Consider the following 22,879-nt stretch of genomic DNA (forward strand, 5'->3'; position numbering starts at 1 on the left):
GCCATCAGGCTCTACAACACCTTAGCCAATGGCAGATGACTAATCACTACTATCATTACTTTACTACTTCACTACTTTACTACTCTCACTAATTTCTACTACTCTCACTACTTCTTACTACTCTTACTTAAATACAAGACTACCTGAATTCCCCTTCAGGGATAAATAAAGTTGATCTTATCTTATCTTATCTTAGAAAGAAGCCATTTGAATGCAGCAAAAATGACCAAATACATACTCTTTCCTTGGCATGTTGGGCAAACATGCTGACACAAGGAGCTTTGAAAAGCAAGCTCTGGAAGTGGGTAGATGCACACCTTCTGTCTCCAAGAGCTGCCTACCTGCCAGGTTGTTGCAATGAGAGAGCAGATGCGCTGTCTCACAGAGAGCCTGTGCCCAGGGAATGGCAAATTCACAAGGAAGTAGTTCAGCTAATTTGGAACACCTATGGAAGCTGATCTGTTTGTGAACAGGCAGACAACTCGCTGTCCAATGTGGTTCGTGGGCATGGCAGAGAGGCTTTGGCCCAAGATACTGTGGCACATGACAAGAACGATATGTTTTTCCACCACTGGCGCTGTATTGGATGACACTGTAGACCATTCAACAGACTACACAACCAGGATTGCTGCTCCATTGGGTCTGGATGGGCCATGGCCCTCTGGATCAACTCCCGCATACAGGCTTGTTCACAAGGGATCACAAACACTTGTGAGTTTGACTGTTCCATCTATGCATCGGTTTGTATATGGGCATATGGAATTTATTTTTTTTTACTATGGTCTAGACGAATCCATCTGAGTGGTCAGAAGCATGTCTTTCTGGATTTACAACTGGGAGCACACAAACTAGTCAAAACTCATGCAAAAACCATGGTGGGATATGACCATGGTGCTAAAGAGTTTATGCAACCTGCCGAGCTGAGGAGCGTTGCACAATCCAGTGGAAAAGCGCTATTATTGTCTGGTAGGATGCACTGGAAGGTGATATATATATATGTAACCATGGTTCTACATCTAAGTGGAGGACTGCCAGGCCACCTGGGTCACTTGGGTGGAAAAAAATGGCCAGAGGACAGACATGACATAGCAGCAACCTTTTATGGGCTACTCACGTAAGGTTACGGTCATGAACAACAGGTGACAACTTTTCTAATGGTACTCAGCAAGGAAAAGAGCACATAGAAATACTCCAGTAGTTCTGGAAGAAACCCCGCCTGGCGGTCCTAGCCACTGAAACATGGTTACATACTCAACCATCCATTATCCACCACTACCTGTTTAAAAAGATGCCTTAATAACGTTTAAACATTGCATTCTGTGAACTTTATTTTTAACCCATTATTTTTAATTAGTTGCTCCGAAAAGCTCATCGTGTCACAGTGCTCAAGTTTTTTACTTCTGTTGCATAGAAGTGCAAATACACAGAAGTTCAGAGAGCCAACCAGATTGCAACATTTAGGATTCTGAAACTCGTGGCCAGAGAAGTACGAGAAAGACATCACTTTTTGTATAAAATCAGTTCTGCAGGCTGAATCTGAGGCTCAGCTAAAAATAATATTGGAAATGAGTGTTTGTGAATAAAATCACAAGCTTAATGTGCTTAGCTGTTTGTGCCAGACCATGATGGCAGACTTATTTACTTATTTAGAGTCTAATTGTGTTTATATATAGCATTTAAAAATAAAACTCGATTAAGATCATTAAGGATCAGCCTCATTTAAGTTAAAATGATAAAGTGCGATATTATTTTAGCCATTATTATGTAGAGCTATAATAATACAACAGTTGTTTCCAATCCTGGTGCTGAGGACCTCATGCACTGCATGGTTTTGTTCTGTTTTTATTTTTTTGCTCTAATATCTAATTAAGGCACATAAAAGGCTTGATAATTACTCAGTGAGTTGAATCCGGTGTGTAAGAGCAGAGAAAACAAAAACGTGCAGTGCATATGATCCCCAGGAGTACTGTCTTTTTGAAACAAAATAAACAAGCTGAACACAGAGACAAAGCACTTCCCAGAGGGCCATGTCTGCACGGATGGCACACATTGGGGATATCCGTGTTACAGTGCACGAGCTACAAACCGTGTTTTCTGTTAATCAGTAAACCATAGCTTACTCAACAAACACCCAAATAACCAGAATCAGTTTGACACACAGATATATAGCAGAGGATTCCAGCACTGCTCAGTGTACAGCTTCCATAACATACAGTAATGAATGACAGTCTACCATCAACCAGTAAAGAACACTAGCACCTCTCTCATTACGACATGTGTTTGTAATAATCCAGAAAGGTTACGTTAATGGTCATCGCCCACACACACAGCACCCTATCCCGGCCTGCATGCCACCCACACAAACGCTGCTTTTGTTTATGGGTGTGTGCTATTGCAATGTTTTTGCTCATTTTAAGTGCTTTTGGGTTATTGAACAGACCTATATACACACAATGGATTATTATTACACAGTGAAAGGCGAAGCGGAAGGTGCTCACCGTTGCGCTGGGGTGGCCCTCTGCCTGTCTGCTGGTTCCCGCTGAATGGATCCTGCGGGTTCGGGTTCATTGCACTCGTGTGCAGAGCTGAATCTGAGTTGGTTCTGTGGGGAGGAGGGGAGAGGTGCAGGAAAGATGGGGAAAAAAAAGGCCTTGGTTATTGCCACGCTGGGTCTAGAAGCATATAGAGTAATAGGCTTAAGTGAGTCTCAGGTCTAAGAGCCTACATATGCAAGTAAGACACACAGTTACCCCTCCCTTGTCCTCACTGCCCTCTTTAACCAGTTACACATGAGATCTCTCTCAAGGGCTCTTCAGAAAGCTTCGGTGCTTTACTGTGTCTCTTTGCCAAGCACACACTCAATACAGAGCTCAAACATTAATCATTACACATGAAAGGTAAATGCAAAGCATTTTTCTCTGACAGGGAGGCTAATGATTTAAGTGTTTGTGTACTGGACAGAAAAGAAGGCATGGCAACAAGCTACAAAAGTTCATTTTGGTATGTCACACCGAGACTGTACTCAAATCTGTACTCAAATTTTCTTAATTTACAATTAATACATGAACAGTACTAATATCACAATATAATATGCTGTTAATGAATAAAAAGCTCTAAATATTTCAATTTTGCAAAATTACTTTACAATACAGTGACTAACTTCTTCCGAACTGAGCTGAGTAACAGGTTATTAGCAATTCACACTGAATTTACTGTGAATAAAAGCAGAATTCTTATCTTCACAATAAACATGAAATGCTTTACTACAATTTAAAGGATACAAAGGAGCTGAGAGCCTAAATTCATCATCATCACATACATTTCCAAGTTCATGCTTTAATTTCTAGTGGAAAGATTCAGGTCCAGTGTATTTAAAAGAAATTACAGATTAGTAGAAACTTAGAATCCCTAATTTTGGGTTAGTTTTATATAGAAGTGTCTGCCACATTCATTTGTTATTCTTGAGAGAGCCAAATATGATTGAAGCAGAAAAGAATATAGAGACCATAATTAGTGATTTGGATGCAATCACCTTGACCTTGTGAGGGGAGACATAATCATGAAGTACATTAAAAGACAATCAAATAAGAGGAGTGCGTGTGAGGAACAGAATGTGGGAAACAGAAAATGAGACAGAAATCCAGAGGAGCTGATCTGTGAAATAGGAGTTTGAAGGTCAAAGGTCACCTGTTGAGCTGTGATATTAATCTAAACCCAGGCCGTTTCTCTTCGGTCCATGGCTGCTGTTCCCTTTGGAAATGGAAACAATCATGCGTTACTGACCACCACACACAAGGCCTGGAGCTCATGGCTCAGGGGGTTAGTAGAGGGAAACAAGCAGCAGGACAGAGAGAAGGGCGGAGAGAGAAGCTGTGGAGGAAAAGAAAGAGTGGCAGCTTAATGTGGCTCTCTGCAGTCAACAGGAGCCTCGGCGGGCCTGCGGGCACACACAAACAGAGCTGCGCACATCGCAGCTCAGTCCCCAGTGTTAACTCATCCCAGGCACACTTTGCTGATTTACTGCTTCAATTATACTACAGGGACAGCCACGTCTGGGAACAGATCAGAGAACAAACAAAAGTGCTGCAATATCCACTGCATTTACTAGGATGAATAAAGTATACAATCAATAAACATGAGGTACATGTCTTGAAAACCAAAGACGATTGCTTGAGCTTCTCTATAAGACAAATCGAATAAAACAGCTGACTTAAACTGCTCTGCAATAATATCTCTAATGTGCCAATATACATCAGAACACTACAAATCAAAATCAGTATGCATAACAGCAAATCAAGCATGCAGGGAAGGCATAGTTTCTACACCAGATGCTGTATTTTATGAAGCCAGATGCCAAAGCACCAGCTGTGATGTGTATGTAGCCAACACCCTGAGCTGTATACATCTTCTATGTTGCGTTCGAACATGATCAAGGAATGGCTACACATATTGTACATAACACACAAAAAAAGGATCTGCAAAGGCCATCTACCCACTGCGCCATATACTGGACACCAGCATTGTTTCACGTTTCCATGTAAAGCCTTTTCACCAGCACCCTCTGAACTGTATTAGGACTTAGCAGGAGGGGCCATATGGAGTGCTGAGACCTCATCTTCTATCTTTGCAGATATCATGGAGAGCACATTAAAGATGGCAATCTCAAAATAGATGCAGAGTTTAACCATGCAAACATGCAGAACAAATGGATAACCAGACAAATACAAATACTCTGGAGTAATGACTGACCACTTTAAAAAGTCTAACCCACTACAGAGGAATTTATATACACTGTGGGCCACTTGTGTTTTTTAAAGTGACATTAAAGACCTAAAAGCTAGCATGAAAACATTACAGCCACCAAGGCACTAGACAGATTGTTGAATGAGTACGTATTGCTGTTGGACCACACTTGCACTACATGTCTCTGAGGTAGGTTGCTGTTTTGAGGGTGCCCTCCCAGGAGAGGCCTGACTGACAAAACAGTGAAAGGGTGGAGGGAGCGTGGGACCTGGAGAGCAGCCCTGACCCTGAGATTTGACCCGGTCCAGCTGGATTCCACTGAGGCACCATATAGACCCTGCCCAGTCCTCAGAACCAGGCCAAAACCGTTCGACCCACACTTCAGAGGGACTGCATTTCCCTCAGGAGATTTCAGTCCTTGTCTACAGATGAAAACTGGACATCATTGAACAAGCAGTTGACTGAAATGGGCATTTTTGTTGCATTGATAGGCTTCCAATTTTACACTACATAAATATTCTTATCAGACCAGACTTGGAAGGCTCAAGCATCATTTATCAAGACGTGAGAAAGGTTTCTGGCAAAAATAGCATCTGAAATGTTCATGAAAAATGAACTATGAAATCATTGGTCAACAAACGTTTAATCTCTGTGCTGTTCGAGTGTTTCATACAGTGACCTACGTGCTGTTTGATGCTGAACAACTGAAAAGCCGCAGCAAACCACACTTTGATCTCAGAAGAGAAATGAAGAGCCCTCTACATTAACCAAGTACAAATATAAAACAATACAACAAAAGAGCCACCTACACTCATGGGGATGACAAAAGCAGCTTGATCCTGGTCTTTATACAGAATTGTAAATGCTGATCGGGACAGAGGGGGTTAAAGGAGTGTGTCTTGCCTTCATCATGTCCTGAAGTAATGCATCACAGATGTGGAAAGAGCTGTAAACATGTCCTGCTCTTCTTTTCCCAAGAGGACGTACATTAGCATCTGCTTTCCAACTGGACATCTTTGCTGGTCGAATGCTGGTCTTAGCTAGTGGATATGTTATGCTAAAACTCCTAGCCCACTGTCACTCTTGCAGCACATACGGCCTACTGATACGCAAAGAGAAATTATTACAAACTTTTCAGTGTGCTTCTACTGATGACAACTCACTCTCCTGCCCACTGAGTTATCTTCTTTTAACTCAGGGAGCTGAAAAATTTGCAGTCTCAGCTTCTGCTAACCATTGCTAATCAAGCATCAAACAGCCAAAAGAAAAACAGAGTCTGCTGTTGACCAAGAAGCTAACCACAACTCAACAAAATCTTGGCTAGGTGAAGCAAACACCAATCCATGAAGTCTAATGCAAACCAAAATAAATAACTGCTTAACTTTTCGCTCCCTTCTACTCTTTCTATAACTTTCTGCTAAATACTCAAGCAAACATTGGCAAAAAGACTGAATCATAACTCACACCGAAACATAAGCCTGTTAACCCCGATCCCGAGAGAGCACTTTCATAGCTTTAACAGCCATGTCTTCATAAACATTCCCAACAAAACAGCCCCCTGCTGCCACATAAAGTAAGTACCAATAAATATAGTCATCCTAGACAAGACAGGCGGACTTAATGGCAAAAATGTTACAAGGATGTGAGGATGAAATCACCCTCAGACTCATCTACCATTTGTCAACCTCTGATGTCTACACAGACAGAGAAAATATCTTTCCTGGCCTCATTGAGATGACATCAGATTTCACACCGCCAAAGACAACACCCATCATTCAATTAGATACATCAAAAAGGAGAATGAAAGGAAACAAACCACAATCTCACAGTTTTGCTATTGTCCACACATTAAGCCAGGCCTTTTATCAAGCACACAAGCCATGCTAGTGCTGGTCCAATCCTGAAGGTCCTGGGCAGAAAGGAAGTGAACTTCTAACACAGTGAGAGCACAATCTGTTATGGGAAGCAGCAGACGGCAAAAGCTTGGCGCAGTGCAGATCTGGCAGATTTAGTTAGTGCTGTTCGCTCTGGGGGAGCACACACACTGGAGGAATAGCTACACACTGATCCTTGAAGAAGAAAGACATGGTTAGATCAGAGAGCGAGGCTTAGTTAGTGCTGGAACGTCACCAGGAGCTCATGAGAAAACAGTTTTTAAAAAATAAAACGCTGCACATCTGAAAACATGAAACATTAACACATGGACAGAATTAAAACACATTCAACTTTAATGAATGCCACATTGTTATACAATAAAATATTTATTTATATATTATATATAAAATCAAATGTTGTGGGGTTCTGACTAAATCTTGTGTTACATAATTTATCATAAAACCCTGTGTGCATCCTTTGATGCAAGTCCATATAGAATAAAGTGCTCACTGCATGTATAATCATAGGCTCAAAGTTGGCCAATGATTACATATTCAGTTGATTTCTTCATGAGAGAAAATATGAAATAAGCTCTGAAAACCCCTCTCAGTCTGCCTTGTAACACTGCTATCTCATAGTCCGAGATGAACCTTCAGGTTCCAGACTTCCAAAATTCAGTACATATTTTAATTGTGATCATTTTCGGCTTCCTCGGTTACTTCAATTGATATAAACACCACTGTTGAGCTGTATGGCAGACACATAATTTAAACAAAATACCATTTTAATGTTACTTAGCAAAGAAAATCATTGAATGCTTGATATGGTGAAGCTTTCTGTAAGGAGATGTTTAGTTAGCATTTTGGAAAGAGTTTCCAGTGTCAGGCTTTTGTAAAAGTCACAAGAAAGTCCAAGATCGGAAGACTTTGCGGTTTTTCGGTAACAAGATGTATTTTCTTGTCTTCTTAACTTTAATAGAGAGAGAAATCGTTATAACTGTTATAATGTAAGCGTTAACAGGATCTAACCTGGTTTGCTGACAGTCCACATCATTAAACATAACTATATACTGACAGGAAATATGACATTTTTGTTTATTATTTTATTTAATACACAAAAACTATAATAATTGTCAAATCACTGTGGTATAAGAGGATCGGACACTTCAGAACATGCTTCGATGATTATTTTCCTACAACACCATGTCCCATGAGCATAACTCTGTTTATATTTAGCATTTACATATATTTTTAGAATTTTTTATTTTTTTATTATTAATTCAAAGATTCATGCACAGTCTTATACTGTGCATTGTGAAAGAAAGGTTGTTTTTTAATGGTTTGAAATTATGAAGTGAATTAAAACATTTTGTTTCTAAACAGACTAAATAACTGATGACTAATTATTATGGTAATATTAAACTAAATAAATAATAGCTTTACAGAAAAAACAATCAAAAAGCTGTTCTAGATAGTGTTTGGAACAGCAGGTTCTCGTGTAAGCACGTACATGTAGTGTAGCATATGGCTGTCACAGCATTTGTGGAACAGAAGGTCGGGCTAAAGCTGCTCTGGCCAACCTGTTTTCAGGTGTAAACAGTGACAGAGGGCGTGGACTCATTCAGTTTTACACTCTGAGTACAGTGTGTCAGGCAGGTTACGGTGGAACTGCTATTGGGAAGAAGCCATGCTGGCTGGAGGCCAGACCAACATGCAAATCATGACTGTACAGAGAGGAGGAGCTGCATTAGACCGTTTATTACAGGCTGCAATTCACTCGCTATTAAACACGAGAGGAAAAAAAAACCCTGCCTTGATTACGGTTTAGTTAAAACCAGAGGGGAAGGGGCGGTGGTTTTCGGAAGACATGTGCAAAGCAGATTTGTTAGTGTGTATTTTTTTGAGATCTTAATCTTGATGGAAGAAGCACAGCTAGTGCTATGCTTGGTTATGTTGTGTTATGTGTTGGCGCCACAGACACGGGCATAACTGAGAGCACTAGCAAAGTGTGCCATTGTTTCATTTGTTCTGTTACCAAAATAGAAACAGTCAACCGTGGAGCAAGTTTACCTTCAGGCAAAATGAAACGAAAACCTTATTTGCTATTGTATATGAGCTATTAGCTAGGATAGAGCAAGCAAAACACACTCACATTCCACCTGCCTGCATGACATTCTAAACCACACCTCAACGTATGACAGCTTTTGGGTGGTTTTTTTTCCTGTTTGTGTGTAGCATCAAGAGGTAGGACATGTAGGACTCACCTTCTCCAGCTGTTGTCTGGGGGAGGCGACAGGTACACTGTTCCGTAAGGAGAACTCTCTGCGTGCTTTAGTCAAGGAAAAGTGTCACTGTCTAACCTGACACACAAATACAATTACATTTTTAAAAGAATATTAAACAACAAACAAGTCCCTTCTTAGTCTACAGATAAGTAAGAAAAACAGCCCAAATACGATCATGTGATGAAAAGCTCTTGCAGATGTGCTTTAATTTTTAAGGATTCATTTTAAAACAAAAGGATCATGACAAATGAAGGAATGAAGTAAGCCTAGAAAGATTATGAAGAACATCTTAAGTAAACATGGTTTCTTCAGCTGCTGCATAGAGCAGTGTTAACAATACTGACTCGTAATGACTGTTTGTGCCAAATCTCCTGTCAGAGGGAGGCGGAAAGGAGAAACAGAGCAGAAGTGAGTCTGGAGCGTTCTGTTTAACATCTGCTGAAGCCTGAAGAGCCGAGTCATCATTTCTGCACTGAGAAGACTACATTCTCCACTGCAGTTCGACTACCACAGCGCCAACATGCTCAGCTACTGACCTGGAGCATGACACCACATGAATGACCACCAGCAAACAAAACCTGACCACTAAAATTTCCCCCTTCTTTGAAAATAAACCAAAACATTCGAGTCATTATGGTTCATCTAAAACAATATGCAGCGCCTTTTCCAAGACAAACATGGCATCCTCTGCAGTGTTTTAACAAGCCTGACTAGCATGCATTATGATGGGTGGGTGGAGCGTAACACAGCTTGCTTAAACTTGGCAGAGTTTAAATGATTTCTAGGAAAACTGAGCCAACACTGTAAGAGGCATCTGGCAAATTTGCTCTTTAGAACCAAATCCTCTCCCATCTAACAAAATTAAAATGTTCGTGGAAAAACATAATTAAATAATTTGATTTGATGTGTAGCGCTCAATTAAAGAGCACTAATTATTGTAATCTGCCCACATTATGCACTAATATTGTAATTTGTCACATTTGCTTAGCAGATCTCTTGATATGAACAGAACACTCACTTTGGAAACATGGTGAAATTAACCTAAAAATAAAACTAAAATAACACCTAAAAACAGAATTATTATTATTATGACAGAGTTACAGGAGTGGAAACAAAACTAGAGCACTCAGCATCAAATAAAAGTAATAAACCAAGTGAAAACCATCCATCATTACAGATCAGTTGGATCACTGAGGAATTAACAGCTTCATAGCTGAAGCAGGAAAAAACAGGTCCTGCAATCCTTACAATGACTGGTTACAAACACAAAAGCCTCATACTCCTCAGAGAATAAAGTCTACAGCTGCTCGTAGCATGAGATCACCTTGATTAGGAGATATCTGAAATTCTTAAGTGACATTATGCCATCTTTCTCTCTTGTTCCTCCTCTGTTTGAACATCATATTTTTCAAATAGAAAATAAAATGAGTAGTCATTTTTCCTGACTTGCACATCCCTACTAATTATCACTAGCTACTTTTGGGTAGACAAGAGTGTTTGTGTTGGAAAGGCTAACACAAAAAAACATTTTGACAGCACATGAATGAAACGCCCCGCCCAGGTATACGTACACGGCACGGTCCTCGACACACGTCTCAGGCCAACCTTTAACTATTTTTGTAAAAGTATGCTAGTAGCTGATTTTTTTTAAAACTAGAAATAATCAAAACAAGAGATAATCCAGTTTAAGGTGTTTTTGTTATGTTTGTCTTAAAATATGAAATATGGACCAAGTTCTTAGCACTGGTTTTATACACAGTCCCCTCTAAAAGTATTAGAACAGCAAGGCCAATTCTCTTGTTTTTGCTATACACTGAAGACATTTGAGTTTGAGATCAAAAGATGAAGAGATGAAATGTCAGCTTTCATTTCCTGATCTTTACATCTAGATGAATTAACCAACTTAGAAAATTGCACCTTTTGGTTGAATCCACACATTTTTCAACTGATCAAAAATATTGGAATATGTGACTGACAGGTGTTTCTTGTTGCCCAAGTGTGCCCTGTTATATTAACTGTTTAAATTTATAGCTCTGAATGTCTTTTCTTAATTTGAGCCCTGAGATTTTCCTGTGAAGACTCCGTATGTTGTAAAAAGGATAAACCAACATGAAGACCCAAGAGCTGTCTATGGGAGAAAAGCAAGCCATTTCAAAGCTGAGAAAAGAGGGAAAAATCAATCAAGTCACAAGCATTGAGCATAGCCAATACAACAATTTAGATAATTTCAACAATTTATCGTCCAGAGATACTACATTCGCTCAAGGTGAATGGAGAATATTTTGAGTTCATAAATGCGAAACAAACTCTATCAACGTATGTTAGACAAGTATTTATTTAACATCATTTAACAACATTTATTATTCATCTAAAAGAAGAAAAAAGGCTGCTATTTCTGATCTAAAAAAGATTAAACAGGCCTACAAGAAAGTAGGCCACTATAAATAATCTAACTACCTAACACTATCTAACACTTATAAATAATGTTAATGATGATGACAATTAGAAAATAATTTAAGAAATGCTGTCTTTTTTTTTCTATTGCACTGGTCAGCACATAGACACACTGAAAATGTTTGAACAGGAGCAGATTAACAGAGAAAATATTGACCATGTGGACATTAGACAACTGAGTTTCTGTGATTGCCACTACCAGCAAGTGGTTCCTGACTTCACTGCTGTTAATATCACACCATCCTGAACTCTCTTTGAATCTGAAATGGTGGAAATGCTCATTTTCCTGTATTTTTTTTACTATTGTTTGTGGATGATTAAATTGCTACTCACAATTTTTTATATTAAATCGCAAACAGGGAGAAATCTACGTAGCACAAGCCTAATAAAAAAAATATCCATAACCTATAACCAATTGAGTGGATTTGTTGGTGAGTAGATTTACCACCAGAAAAGACTAAATAATGCAACCAGAATAATCACTAATTTATCATAAAGCTGTGTAAGATGGTCAGAGCTGAAATTCGTCTGTTACTGTGGACTAACCTCAAATCCTACATATGCAAACAGCCCTCAACACACACAGAAACATGAAACACACACTTGGCTACTACTCACCCACAGCAACATCACCACACTTCTATGAGCGCTGCACAGTAAGATACAGTCAAGACCAGCACTGACCCTACGGCTTTAAAACAGCTGCCCACATGAACAAAGGTCAGTGTGCACTCATGCACATAACCACTTGCTCACACACACAAATGTGATGTAAATTCTGTTCAAGCCTAGAAAACTGGACTCACCCCCTCTGATAAGTTTCAAATTTTTTTTTTTTTTTTTTTTTTTTTAAATAAAGCTGTTTGTATAATACTTCCTTCCACTTTTTTTGTAGTTTTTGATATGCTACGCTATAGTCGAGTATAATGAGACACCAGTCTGGATTGCATGTAAAGGATATCTGCCGTCCATGCTTGTCGATAGGTCTGCGGTGTGGTGAATTGATGCGGTTGCGGTCTCTTTGGACTGCTCTCTCTACCAGACCGTGATGCCTGGTGCCTCTCACAGAGTCAAGACCAGAGGGAAAGGTGCCCTGAACAGAAACAAGAGAAATGGAGGAATGGAGGATTTTATTGTTGTGATATAGAAACACAGGGATTTTATTAATTCCTATAGAAGTTGCAGAGCACAGGAGCAAACACACATTATGTTTTATAACACAAAAATGGTCAAATAATTACAGCAAGGTAAGTGAAATGCATACATTATGTAATTGCAGATGAGATAAACTGGAAAATTTGGTGAGGATACCTGAAATGTCCTATTAACGAGAAAATAAAGCCACTTCTGAGACTGATATTATTTTAGAAGAAAGGAGCCTATTAGTTAACGAGCCTAAAAGCTATCACGTATTGGCAGTTGTCTCAGTCTGATACATAAGCAACTCCTCTGTTTAGCTAAGATGGTATGCAGACCAGAAGAGCTGTTATCCAATACAGCTGTGAGTTTACACAATGTCCTACAATTCTGCCACTGCCTCCAAAAAGGTTTCGCACCAAAGGGCCTGAGCCTCCTCAAAAAGTAAAGGCAGTCTTAATAGTCCACTCAAATCTGATCTAAATGCATCACAAAGTCATCACCACAGGAGATTGAAGGGGTGTGCTTTTACTGAAATGCACCATAGACTTCACCAAGGCTGTGTGTTCATCCTCCTGCTTAGCTGCTGCATCCCATTACAGCTGTGTTACCAGAGAAATTGTGTAGATGAGATGACTCAGTGTTGTACCTAAAGTCTGAGGTGTCCAGGGTAAACAGAAAAGGAGCCAATACTGTTCCCTGTGGAATGCCTGTGGTGCTCACAGCAATGTCTCTCTCTCTCTCTCACACACACACACACACACACACACACACACACACACACACACACACACACACGGCTGAAGCTGCAGAAACTGTGCTTTACCAGTCAGATTGTCTAATATTCTGGATACAATGGATGCATCGATCTTCATTAACCAGAGGTTCTTAAACAACAGCACAGGTTGTATCGTACTGAATGCACAAGAAACACCAAAAACATATTTCTCACACCGTTAAATGGTTTTGTCCAAGTATAAGTAGATAACCTGTTAGAGGAGCTAAAGAAGATGTAGACCCAATTGACCTGGGGTCACAGGTGAGCCATCAGTCTCTTCAGGGATTTCATCTTATGTGATGTCAGCGCCACTGATCGGCAGTCATTCAAGCCATTTGGTTGGCCTTTCTTAGGGCCCAGATCCACTAAAGAGCTCCACAGAGGTTTTAGCAAAAACCTACAAACTCCAAAAACCCTCGGTTTTTGAGCTGAGTTCCCTCAGCTTTCATTTCTCCTGCATCTCTCACCTGTTTCCATCAAGGTGGTACCAGTGCTAGTTCAGGAAACTAGTAACCTCGTTCTCTGAACAAGCCCAGAAGCCCTAGATCACTACCTTTTTTTTTAACAACCAGCCTGCATTACCACCAGTTTAGGATTTGTTCAGCATACACAATTACAACAAAGATATACATCTTACTGCTTTTTAGATTGCTTTTAACTATTTATTCGGAGTGTTTTGTTGGCATTGTGGAAACATTGGGCCAGTAAAGCTTTTGTTCCTTTCTCAGACCTGTGCGTCATCATTAAAATATTTTTTGCCTTTTGACGAAGAATTTTCAAACCACTGGCCACATTTTTTTGTGGTCTTAATTAAGTTAAGCTGTTTGTGTTAATGTCAGGGGCTTGGGAGCGGCAAAATTTCATTGCCGTAACACCACCGCTTATTGGTTTCAGACCAAAGTGAACTGGAAGACTGAGAACCAGCTCTTGCAATGAGGACACGAAGGACTTTTTGGTGGAAAGGGGCTACTGGCCAGCAGCGAAGGCCAGTCTAGACGGGCAGCAAGGAGGTGAGGGAAGGAGGCTATGGAAACTAATGCTGTATTCAAGTAAAACTCGTGAGTAGACTAGGAAAAACCAAAGAAAACACCCCCGCCTCAACTCGTAATTCCTACTTGTATACTCAGGACGGTCCCCTCAACCCCAAGTTCAGAAAGTGACATTGTGATACTGCACACAGTATCAGTCATAAACAAATTAGCACTTCTTCCTTTTAAACCATACAAGCATATACAAGTATTTGCTTTAGATCAATCAACATGCAGACATATTCGATAAATATGCATTCACAGTTATCTGGCTAGCTTGTTGCTAACAAAAGACAAACATGGAGGCGTCCATGTTTTTTTCCCCCACTTTGTAGCTGGAATGGACTGAGGTCAAAAATTACGTAATTCTTAGTTCCAACCTCCCACTGCAAAGGCAAATCAAACGCAGCATAAGTCCTTGCCACCAGTGTGTTTAGACAAGCACACTAGCATTAGATATACACACGTGTGAATGGTGTTTGGGGAAGAAACAGCGCGGAAGCTGGTACTGTGCAGCAGTGTGTACTGTATTGGGGGTTGGGCCTGAGACAGTATAGACACATGGACAGGTGAAGTGGGAAAGGAATAACCAGGAAGGTCTTTGCTAAACCTGTTACTCTCCAATGATCTGAAAAATTCTTACAACCATATCTGTACATCTTTAATTATTGATGAAGACAAAGCATGCAAAAAGGCAACCATTTAGTGAGTTTGCAAAGCATGGATTTACCTCACTGGATTCAGTTTCTGATGACCAGGAAAAAAAAAAGGGATCAGTATCCAATTCCTCAAAAGAAGCTTTATTCACTGCAACAAGAGCACTTTCACTTGGAGGTACACAACACTTATTCTCCTAAGGGAACCTAAACAGATACAGTTGTTCAGCCCTTGGTGCATGTTGCCATATCAGGTTTATAACCCAGATTGCCCAGCTACTGATCGAGAAGACCAACTGTGATCTGAGTGGAAGGAAAGTGGAAGGAAAAAAAAAAAAAAAAAAAAACATTCTTTGTTTCTTTACATGACCAAGGATTGCAATTACCATGTCTGAACAACATTTATGTTAATGTAGTGAGGATACTACTGAAGTTTATCTTCTCCTTAATAAAAACATCTTGCTTGACTCCTTTGACTTGGATAAGTGGAGCAGTACAGGCCATTTACCTGGAAATCAATGCTGGCATTGCCAATCTGGTTGACGTTGGGCAGGGAACCACCATAGTACTGGTCACGGTTCTGAGACAAACGGAGCTGCTGGAGTTTCTGAAACTGCACCTGCAAAATAACAAGGAGAGAAACTATCAGTGGCTTTAGAGTCACTATTTTTTTCATGAGTAAAGAATTTGCAAAAGGACCACTGCATAAATTTTTGGACTACAACTTAAAGTTTAAGAATAAACCCTGAGAACAGGAATTCTTAGAAATGGGTAAAGCAGTTCAAATTTATGCAATATGAGTCTCTGCAAGAGGACAAAGTACATTTACTTCACAGTCTTAGATAAAGACGTAAATTCTGTGTTTTGTCAACAGTGGGTTACTGGTAAAGCACAGGACACTGGTCTAAGGCACGGAACACTCAAAGCGGTCATCGTGGGCAAAGCAGGGATGAGTCAGAGTTGTCTAATCATTGGTCTTGGACAGTCTTAACGCAGAGCTTGAAAATTACTCCTGTGTCTAATAATTGTCTCGAAATCCATTGTCCAGAAGCAGCCTTAACAGTCTTACATATAAAAATACAAAAAAACTCAACTTTTTTTATTACATGTTGTAACTCTCACACCACAACAGTACACAAACTTTAAACCATTTAAAGAAAAACAATTATGAAGCTCAGAAAAAGTGCAATGTGCTAGTTCTCCAAAAATGAAGATCCAACAAGTGAGATGGAAACTTGATTTCTATAGTACATTGCAAATTAAGACAACCTACAGCGAGCCAAGCAAAGGAAACTGCCACATCCACTGTGCTCGTTTATCTTTATCTGTTGTTTGCTTTATATAAAACTAAGACATGCTATAGGTTGCTCATTCAATTTAATGAATAGTCATTTTCACTTTTAAAAACCATTTAATAGCTAGCTACATACAACTAGATAGAACTCGGACAAAATTGGTAGTAGTGTTGTGCATATACAGGAAGCTTACAGCGGTTTATCATTATTGTGTAGTTTTTGTTGGAAAATCTATAAAATAACTGATTTATTTGTCTTTCAGTACGATCCTAATAATTGAACAGCAGAATTCCTTTGGCTATAAACTGCGACACACTGTCTGTAACATAAGCCATCTGGTAAAACCATGTAGGTAATTTGCCAGAAAGCTTATAAAATAGCAGGCTTCTGAGAAAGCAATTCAGCCGGAGTGGTTTTTCCCAGTTTGGTGATTTTGGTGAAGTGGTGAAGTCATGCTCATCACCTTTTTATTGCAAAACTGACTCCAAGTTACTGCTCTCTCCTTTTTCATGTGCAATAAAGTAACTAGAGTAACTACAATAAATTAACTAGAGCTGTGAAGATGCGAATGGTTTTGAGGCTTAAATCCACAGCAGTTCAATGAATAACTTAAATATGCAACGAAGTGAAGTAAAACACAGAAAAGTCATGTTTTCATCCAGTGTAACTAGAAAAAGACAGATGTACACAACACAACTTGGCAATACACCAGAACTAGAAAATATTTTCCAAGAAATTCGTGTTTTTGGGAATCGAATATATGAGAGAAACACATGTGGCAAATAAATGTAGGAAATATTCCATGGAAGAACATCTGTTTGGCCAGGGTGTATCGGCACGCAGTAAATGACTCACCTAAAAGTCGCATTTTTTTGTTGTGATATAAACATTAAATGTCTAGTGACTAGGGGCGTGTGATGTGGCCATACATATCATAGGATGACAGAAAACTGTCTATTGATAGATATGTTCCTATATCATCTATATCACCAATATCGCAAACGCCACTTTCGACAGCTGATTTACGTCACTGAGGTCGGAGCTAAGAGTTACCATCGGTGTGCTGTAACAAAAACAAAACAAGCATGGAGGAACGTGACAGTTAGTGAACAAATCTCCCTGCAACACTGACACAGAACAGGCTTCAGCCCAACTAAAAGATGAGGAACTTGTTCCTAAAAAGGGAGCTAGGTCTGTTGTTTGGACGTGGTTGGGGTGTAACAAATCAGACAGTGATCAGAAAACGGTCTTTTGTAATCTATGCCGCAGACCTAAACAGATAATCGTTTCAGAGAAAAAGTAATATATCGTAATATATATCGTTTCAAGCTGTAAAAATATCCATATCGTGATATAAGATTTTGTCTGTATCGTCCAGCCCTACTAGGGTCAGGTGATTATGTAAATAACATCAATAAGCCTCATAGTGACACAGCTAACCAACGCGAAGCCCCATTGCTTTCACTGTAATAAATCTCAGCATGGTTCATTTTCATTTCTATCAAATGAATTGGATCCGCCTGCTGCAAGACATATTGAGAACATACTACTGTACGCGTCTCATGTTTCCACTTACACAGCAAATCACAACAGCGATGACTGGACTGTAAGATTTGTAGTTTATTAAACAGATGGCTGAGGCCACATTCTCAGAATACTTAAGCAGGCTGTATATTTCAACCCCCTTCTCATTCATTTCGAAGTGCAACAGTATGGATATTATTATTCAGTGTTCTGTAATATTTAGAAATAAGATCATACGATACATTTTCACAATGCTTTTTCACCACAGTCCTAAAAAGTTTTTAAAGATATTGCCAAAAAATAAAGAACAGCTATGATAACAAGTGAACAAATTCGTTCATGCACGATACAGAATAGTGTAGAGCTAATGCTGAAGATACAAACAAGGGGCTCTTGGGTGCCTGTATCACATGCTTTCAACCTGTGGATGGGCAAAATGTAGAACCTGGAGCAGCAGTGTGACAATATCGCAATGTCAATCAACACTATCCTGCACCTCAGAGCGTCTAATACGCCTAAGACGAATACTGAGGTATTTTTGAGCGCACTGGAGACTGTGTTCAGCAGTACTTTGATTACATTTTTATCTATTGTATCATCTAAGTGTATTGCCAGCTTTAGGATTCATAATTATTACATAATCAGCCTAGCGCTATTATTTCAGCTAATCAGAATCATTAATTGTTAGATCCCGCAATCATATATTATACTAGAGGTGGAACGATACACATATACAATGGTGTCTCTATACGATATATTACACATACAGCCAAAAAAAAAAAAAGCATTGCCTGAATATGTGCATCTAACATCATAAATAGTTTTTGCATGATCTATTCAGACACTTAGCGGCATATAACGAAACAAAAGCTGCACATCAGAATGTAACAAAATGAAACATGGCTAAGCTTTCCCTGGTTTTACTCACAAGAAAGTGAGTGAAGCACGGGGCTTTTCTTATTCTGCTGTTTGCTAGAGGAGCTGTCAAGTCTTCCACAGCTCTCTGTATTGCTAGATGTGTTTGTGACTCCTGCATTTTCCACCAGCGAATATGAACTTCCCAGTCGCAGCACTGATTTCTTTAAACCGGACTGATTCAGCGAGGAAAGGCTGCCTGAATGCAGCACAGTCTCACACAGTTTGTTGTGTGTGAGCGTGCACGCGTGTGTAGCTGACACAAAAGAGTGATGTTGGAAGCCAAAGTGCTCCCATACACCAGACCTTAAAGATTTGGGAGAATCTTCCATCACCTGCTTGCTGCTAACTGTAGCCAGTGGTGCTTTTCCCAAGCTAATTTGCCAGTATGCTAATGGATTGGCTCAGGAAAAACAGTGCAGCTTAGGAGAAGTGTTTTCGAAAACCCCTGTAGCCTTGTCTTATGGAAGATTACCTTTTCAGAAAAGGAAGTTACCTTTTCAGAGATGTGAGCGTGAGTTTGATTAAGTAATGTTTATTAAAGGTTTATTACACTGCCCATAATATAAGAACTGTTTTATTAGGAGTATCTGACTTCATTATGTAACCTGTTGAATGTACTGTTCGATATATGAACAACACAATCAGCAGGTCGATGCAGACGTCGATGTAGACGTATTGAATCGAGAGCCTCGTATCGAATGATACAATACACCTTATTGTTACACTCCAAATATATCTAGTCAGTAAACATTATCTTTTCCTGATAATAATAAAACCGCTGGACCATTATATTTAAATTATTATTCCCCGTCAAAGACTGTAATCTATGAACCATTTGTAATAATGTTGTCTCATGAAGCACAGTCATATCAGCGATAATATCTTCACTGTATATATTCGAAACATTAAGCATTAGGTCTCTGTTATGTTTTTTTGTCATTTTCAACAGTTTAAAAGGTAATACATTAAATTTATTTACATGTTCAGTGTTGATACACGGCAGTGCATGTGCATTACTACACTAACGTTCTGTTCATATTGGGCATAAATTCAACACAAAATACAAACTGTTAATCACAACTGTGTGTATAACAATTAATCGTCAGCCAAATTTTATAGCAGGAACAGGGCTAGCCATGTCCGACTGACCATAAACAACCTGTCATTTACACTCAGTATTCAGAGTTCAGTTAAGCTCTAGTGAGGATTTAAAACTCACTAGACTTCAAAATCACTCTTTTTCTAAATGGATAACATAAATGAACTTAATGAGCTGTGAGCATAGCAGATGAATGCTCAGCTTATCTTTCATACGGTCATCAAGCTTTCTGTACACGTTACCAAAATAATGAAACGCAAAATATTAACAGCGTGATAAAACAGCCTACATCCTGTGCACACATTACGATTTCATGGCCTCGATTTAGTATTTTGTGGCTTTGTTAAATTGTATTCGTGTTTATATCCAGATTATACTGTCAAGTTCAAATCATTTATTAATTTCAAATGCACACAAATTAAATATTTTGAGACTTGTCATTTCATATAGGCCTAAATGACATTGTATATATATATATATATATATATATGTATATACATACACACAAATCAAGTTGTTGTAGTTGTTCAATTAAGATGAAATCCCGGTGTATAAAAGGAGAATGGGTCGGTCTTTTTTTGAGGATGAGAGCTAGCTTAAAGTTCCTTTTGCAACGGCATCAGGTCAATTTGAAAAAGCTTAGTCATGGTTTAGCCTCCGGCAGGAGCAGAGAATCTCTGTCGATTAGCAGTAACATAATTTTTTGTTTCAAAACATTTTCTTTTGACCTCACCTATATTGCGCTGGATGGACGACACTGAATTCACCTCCATACTTTCTCTCCATGTTTACACCTTTTACAGTGCCCTGATGCCGCTAGACACTAAATGCTAAATAATATTTTTAATTCTCCTAGACTTGAGTCAAAAGTATTTAAACTCCTTCCCAAGAGAAAAATCTTCTTTTTTTCGTCCGTTTAGTAGCCATCTTGTGCTTTCCGCTCTGTGAACTTGCCCTTTTTATGGAGTTTTGTGGGCCAAATGCAAATTAGCTGTGGTGCACACGTGCTGGTAATTTACAGGTGATTTCCATTTATCAATACACACACAGACACAAATATGAAAAACATCAGATTGTTTAGGAAACTTCCGTAAATCCAGCGTGAATTTTTAGTTCAGTTTGCCTTACACAAACATTACTCCAAGATTGATGAATGAGGCTCATTGTTGGTTTCAGTTGTTACATTTCAGGGAGGAAACATAATAAGTCAAACACAAATATAAAAAAAGACTAGCAGATCCCATGAAAAGCTGTTGCTATGATCTGCTGCTCCAAAGCCCCAGGCGCCATGTAGCCACACCACGCACCACGCAAAGCCATGCAGAGCATCAGGGGTGAAAAACCAGAAGCGAGTTAAGCAGAGATGTATCATGCACACAAGCCTGAAAGCAGAAGAGTCCATCACTCGAGCTCGAGTCTGTCAGCTTGCCGTCGTAACCAACATTCAGTAAGCATTCAATCATACCATCACCTGACTATACACTTTTAAAACAGTTTCTGTACATCCCTAATGAAAAAGCACATTTTTAATAAACATTCCTGTGCTACAGAGCAATGTTTGTGTAATTAACTAAAATGTTAAGTAGCTGTCTGCACGTGAGGTGAAATGCAAACCACTATCAATCTCCTTCCTGCATTATTGCTGTCACTGAAAAAGTCAGCACTGTCATACTTGCAGCCAGGCAGACCAAATAACCACAAACCTACATCTGAGAGAGAAAAATATTATTTGGTAAAGAAAGGAACCATTTATGAAAGCACAATCTCCCTGGAGTCTTAAACATCTCCTTCTCCTGCACTCTTACATCATAACTGTGAAACACGTCATAGCTGAAAACTTGTGAAAGAAAATGTTAATTACGGCCCTAAGGGCTTTTTAAGGTCTTTGGTGTTTTCTTATTTTGTGAGTCGACCAAACATTTATTATGAAAACAGAGCACTTTAAGAATATATATATCTGATGTGAATAGAATTGAGTTTCCTTTCTACTTGTACTTCTTTCACTTTGAAACTCAACTGAAAGAAAACTGAAATGTTATCTATGTTCATTAATCATTAATATTCCATCAGCCGTCAAGGTTCATTTGAAAACGCCTGTTAGAAACAATACACAGGAAAATGGTTCCCTTTAGTCACCGTACTGAATGAACTAAAGCACGTCAGATAGAGCTTGATGGACGACTATGTGACAAAGACACCTGTGTATCTATAAAGACAGAAATGGCCGTGACCGGTAGTGATAGTAGAAAGGAGGGCGAAAATCTAATATCTATCAATAGCTCGACAATAAAACTATTAGGGTTGAGCAATGCGTTATATCACAAGGTTTCACTGATGGCATAATAAGAATGATGTGGTACACAGGAGCTTATCCCCTCACAGCCCATTTATACCAGCCGTCCCTGAGAACCATCCCTGTCGTGTTAAGCTAAGAAAGGACAGGAAGTAATTTAGGAAGAGAAGACATTAAAAGGAAGTTGGTTCAAGGTTTGATGTGTGCGGAGTGGGGCGTGGGGAGGGTGTGTGAGTAATCCTCCTTCCTTATAATGGAAAAAAAGGCTGCGACATTATAAAAAGCAGCCTAATTTAGTTTATAAAAGACTTGAAGGGAATATAGAGTAATGTTAATAGCATCCATTGTGAGTGTCTGTGAACACAAACCAACTGGGTGGCAGTGAGAGCTGAGACTAAGGAAGCTACCAGATGCACTGCTGAAGCAAGAAATGATTATTATCATGCAGATCTTACACACATTTCCTCTAAGATCAAGGCTTCTGCAGTACATGTGATGAAGCAGTGCTTCACTGCGCGCCAATACACAGAAAAGACTTTATAAACTAATCAGCTGCATGTTTTACATCCATCAGCAAATAATCATGAGTGAGTGGCGAGCATACAGGCTTATGTCTTTGTAAATGTGGAGAACTGGTGAATAGGTAGTGTTTAGAGTGTGCAAAAATGCGTCATTACGGTAAATTGTGACTCCTGACAGCTCAGGTCTCAGGTGTCACTCACTCTAACCAGCAACACTGACACGCAGAAACGCTATACCGATGCGATTAAATGCAAGTTGGTTTAGCATGAACAA

The 22,879-nt window shown here is 39.3% G+C and overlaps 1 protein-coding gene across 2 annotated transcripts in view; it reads right to left on the minus strand.

Annotated features, from left to right (window-relative positions):
* crtc3 (CREB regulated transcription coactivator 3) overlaps positions 1 to 22,879 on the minus strand; it is a 50,900-nt gene that overhangs the window by 26,155 nt on the left and 1,866 nt on the right. Inside the window, exons 2-6 of one of the 2 annotated variants that reach the window (XM_026937600.3) lie at positions 15,464 to 15,574; positions 12,318 to 12,449; positions 8,882 to 8,943; positions 3,688 to 3,750; positions 2,499 to 2,602 (exon numbers count right to left, since the gene is read on the minus strand). In XM_026937600.3, the coding sequence (XP_026793401.1) occupies positions 2,499 to 2,602; positions 3,688 to 3,750; positions 8,882 to 8,943; positions 12,318 to 12,449; positions 15,464 to 15,574 (472 nt within the window). The remainder of the gene's footprint in view (positions 1 to 2,498; positions 2,603 to 3,687; positions 3,751 to 8,881; positions 8,944 to 12,317; positions 12,450 to 15,463; positions 15,575 to 22,879) is intronic. The other variant, XM_026937601.3, reaches the window with a different exon arrangement.

The sequence above is a fragment of the Pangasianodon hypophthalmus genome, chromosome 25 (genome assembly GCF_027358585.1).
Source record: "Pangasianodon hypophthalmus isolate fPanHyp1 chromosome 25, fPanHyp1.pri, whole genome shotgun sequence".
Lineage (NCBI taxonomy): Eukaryota > Metazoa > Chordata > Actinopteri > Siluriformes > Pangasiidae > Pangasianodon > Pangasianodon hypophthalmus.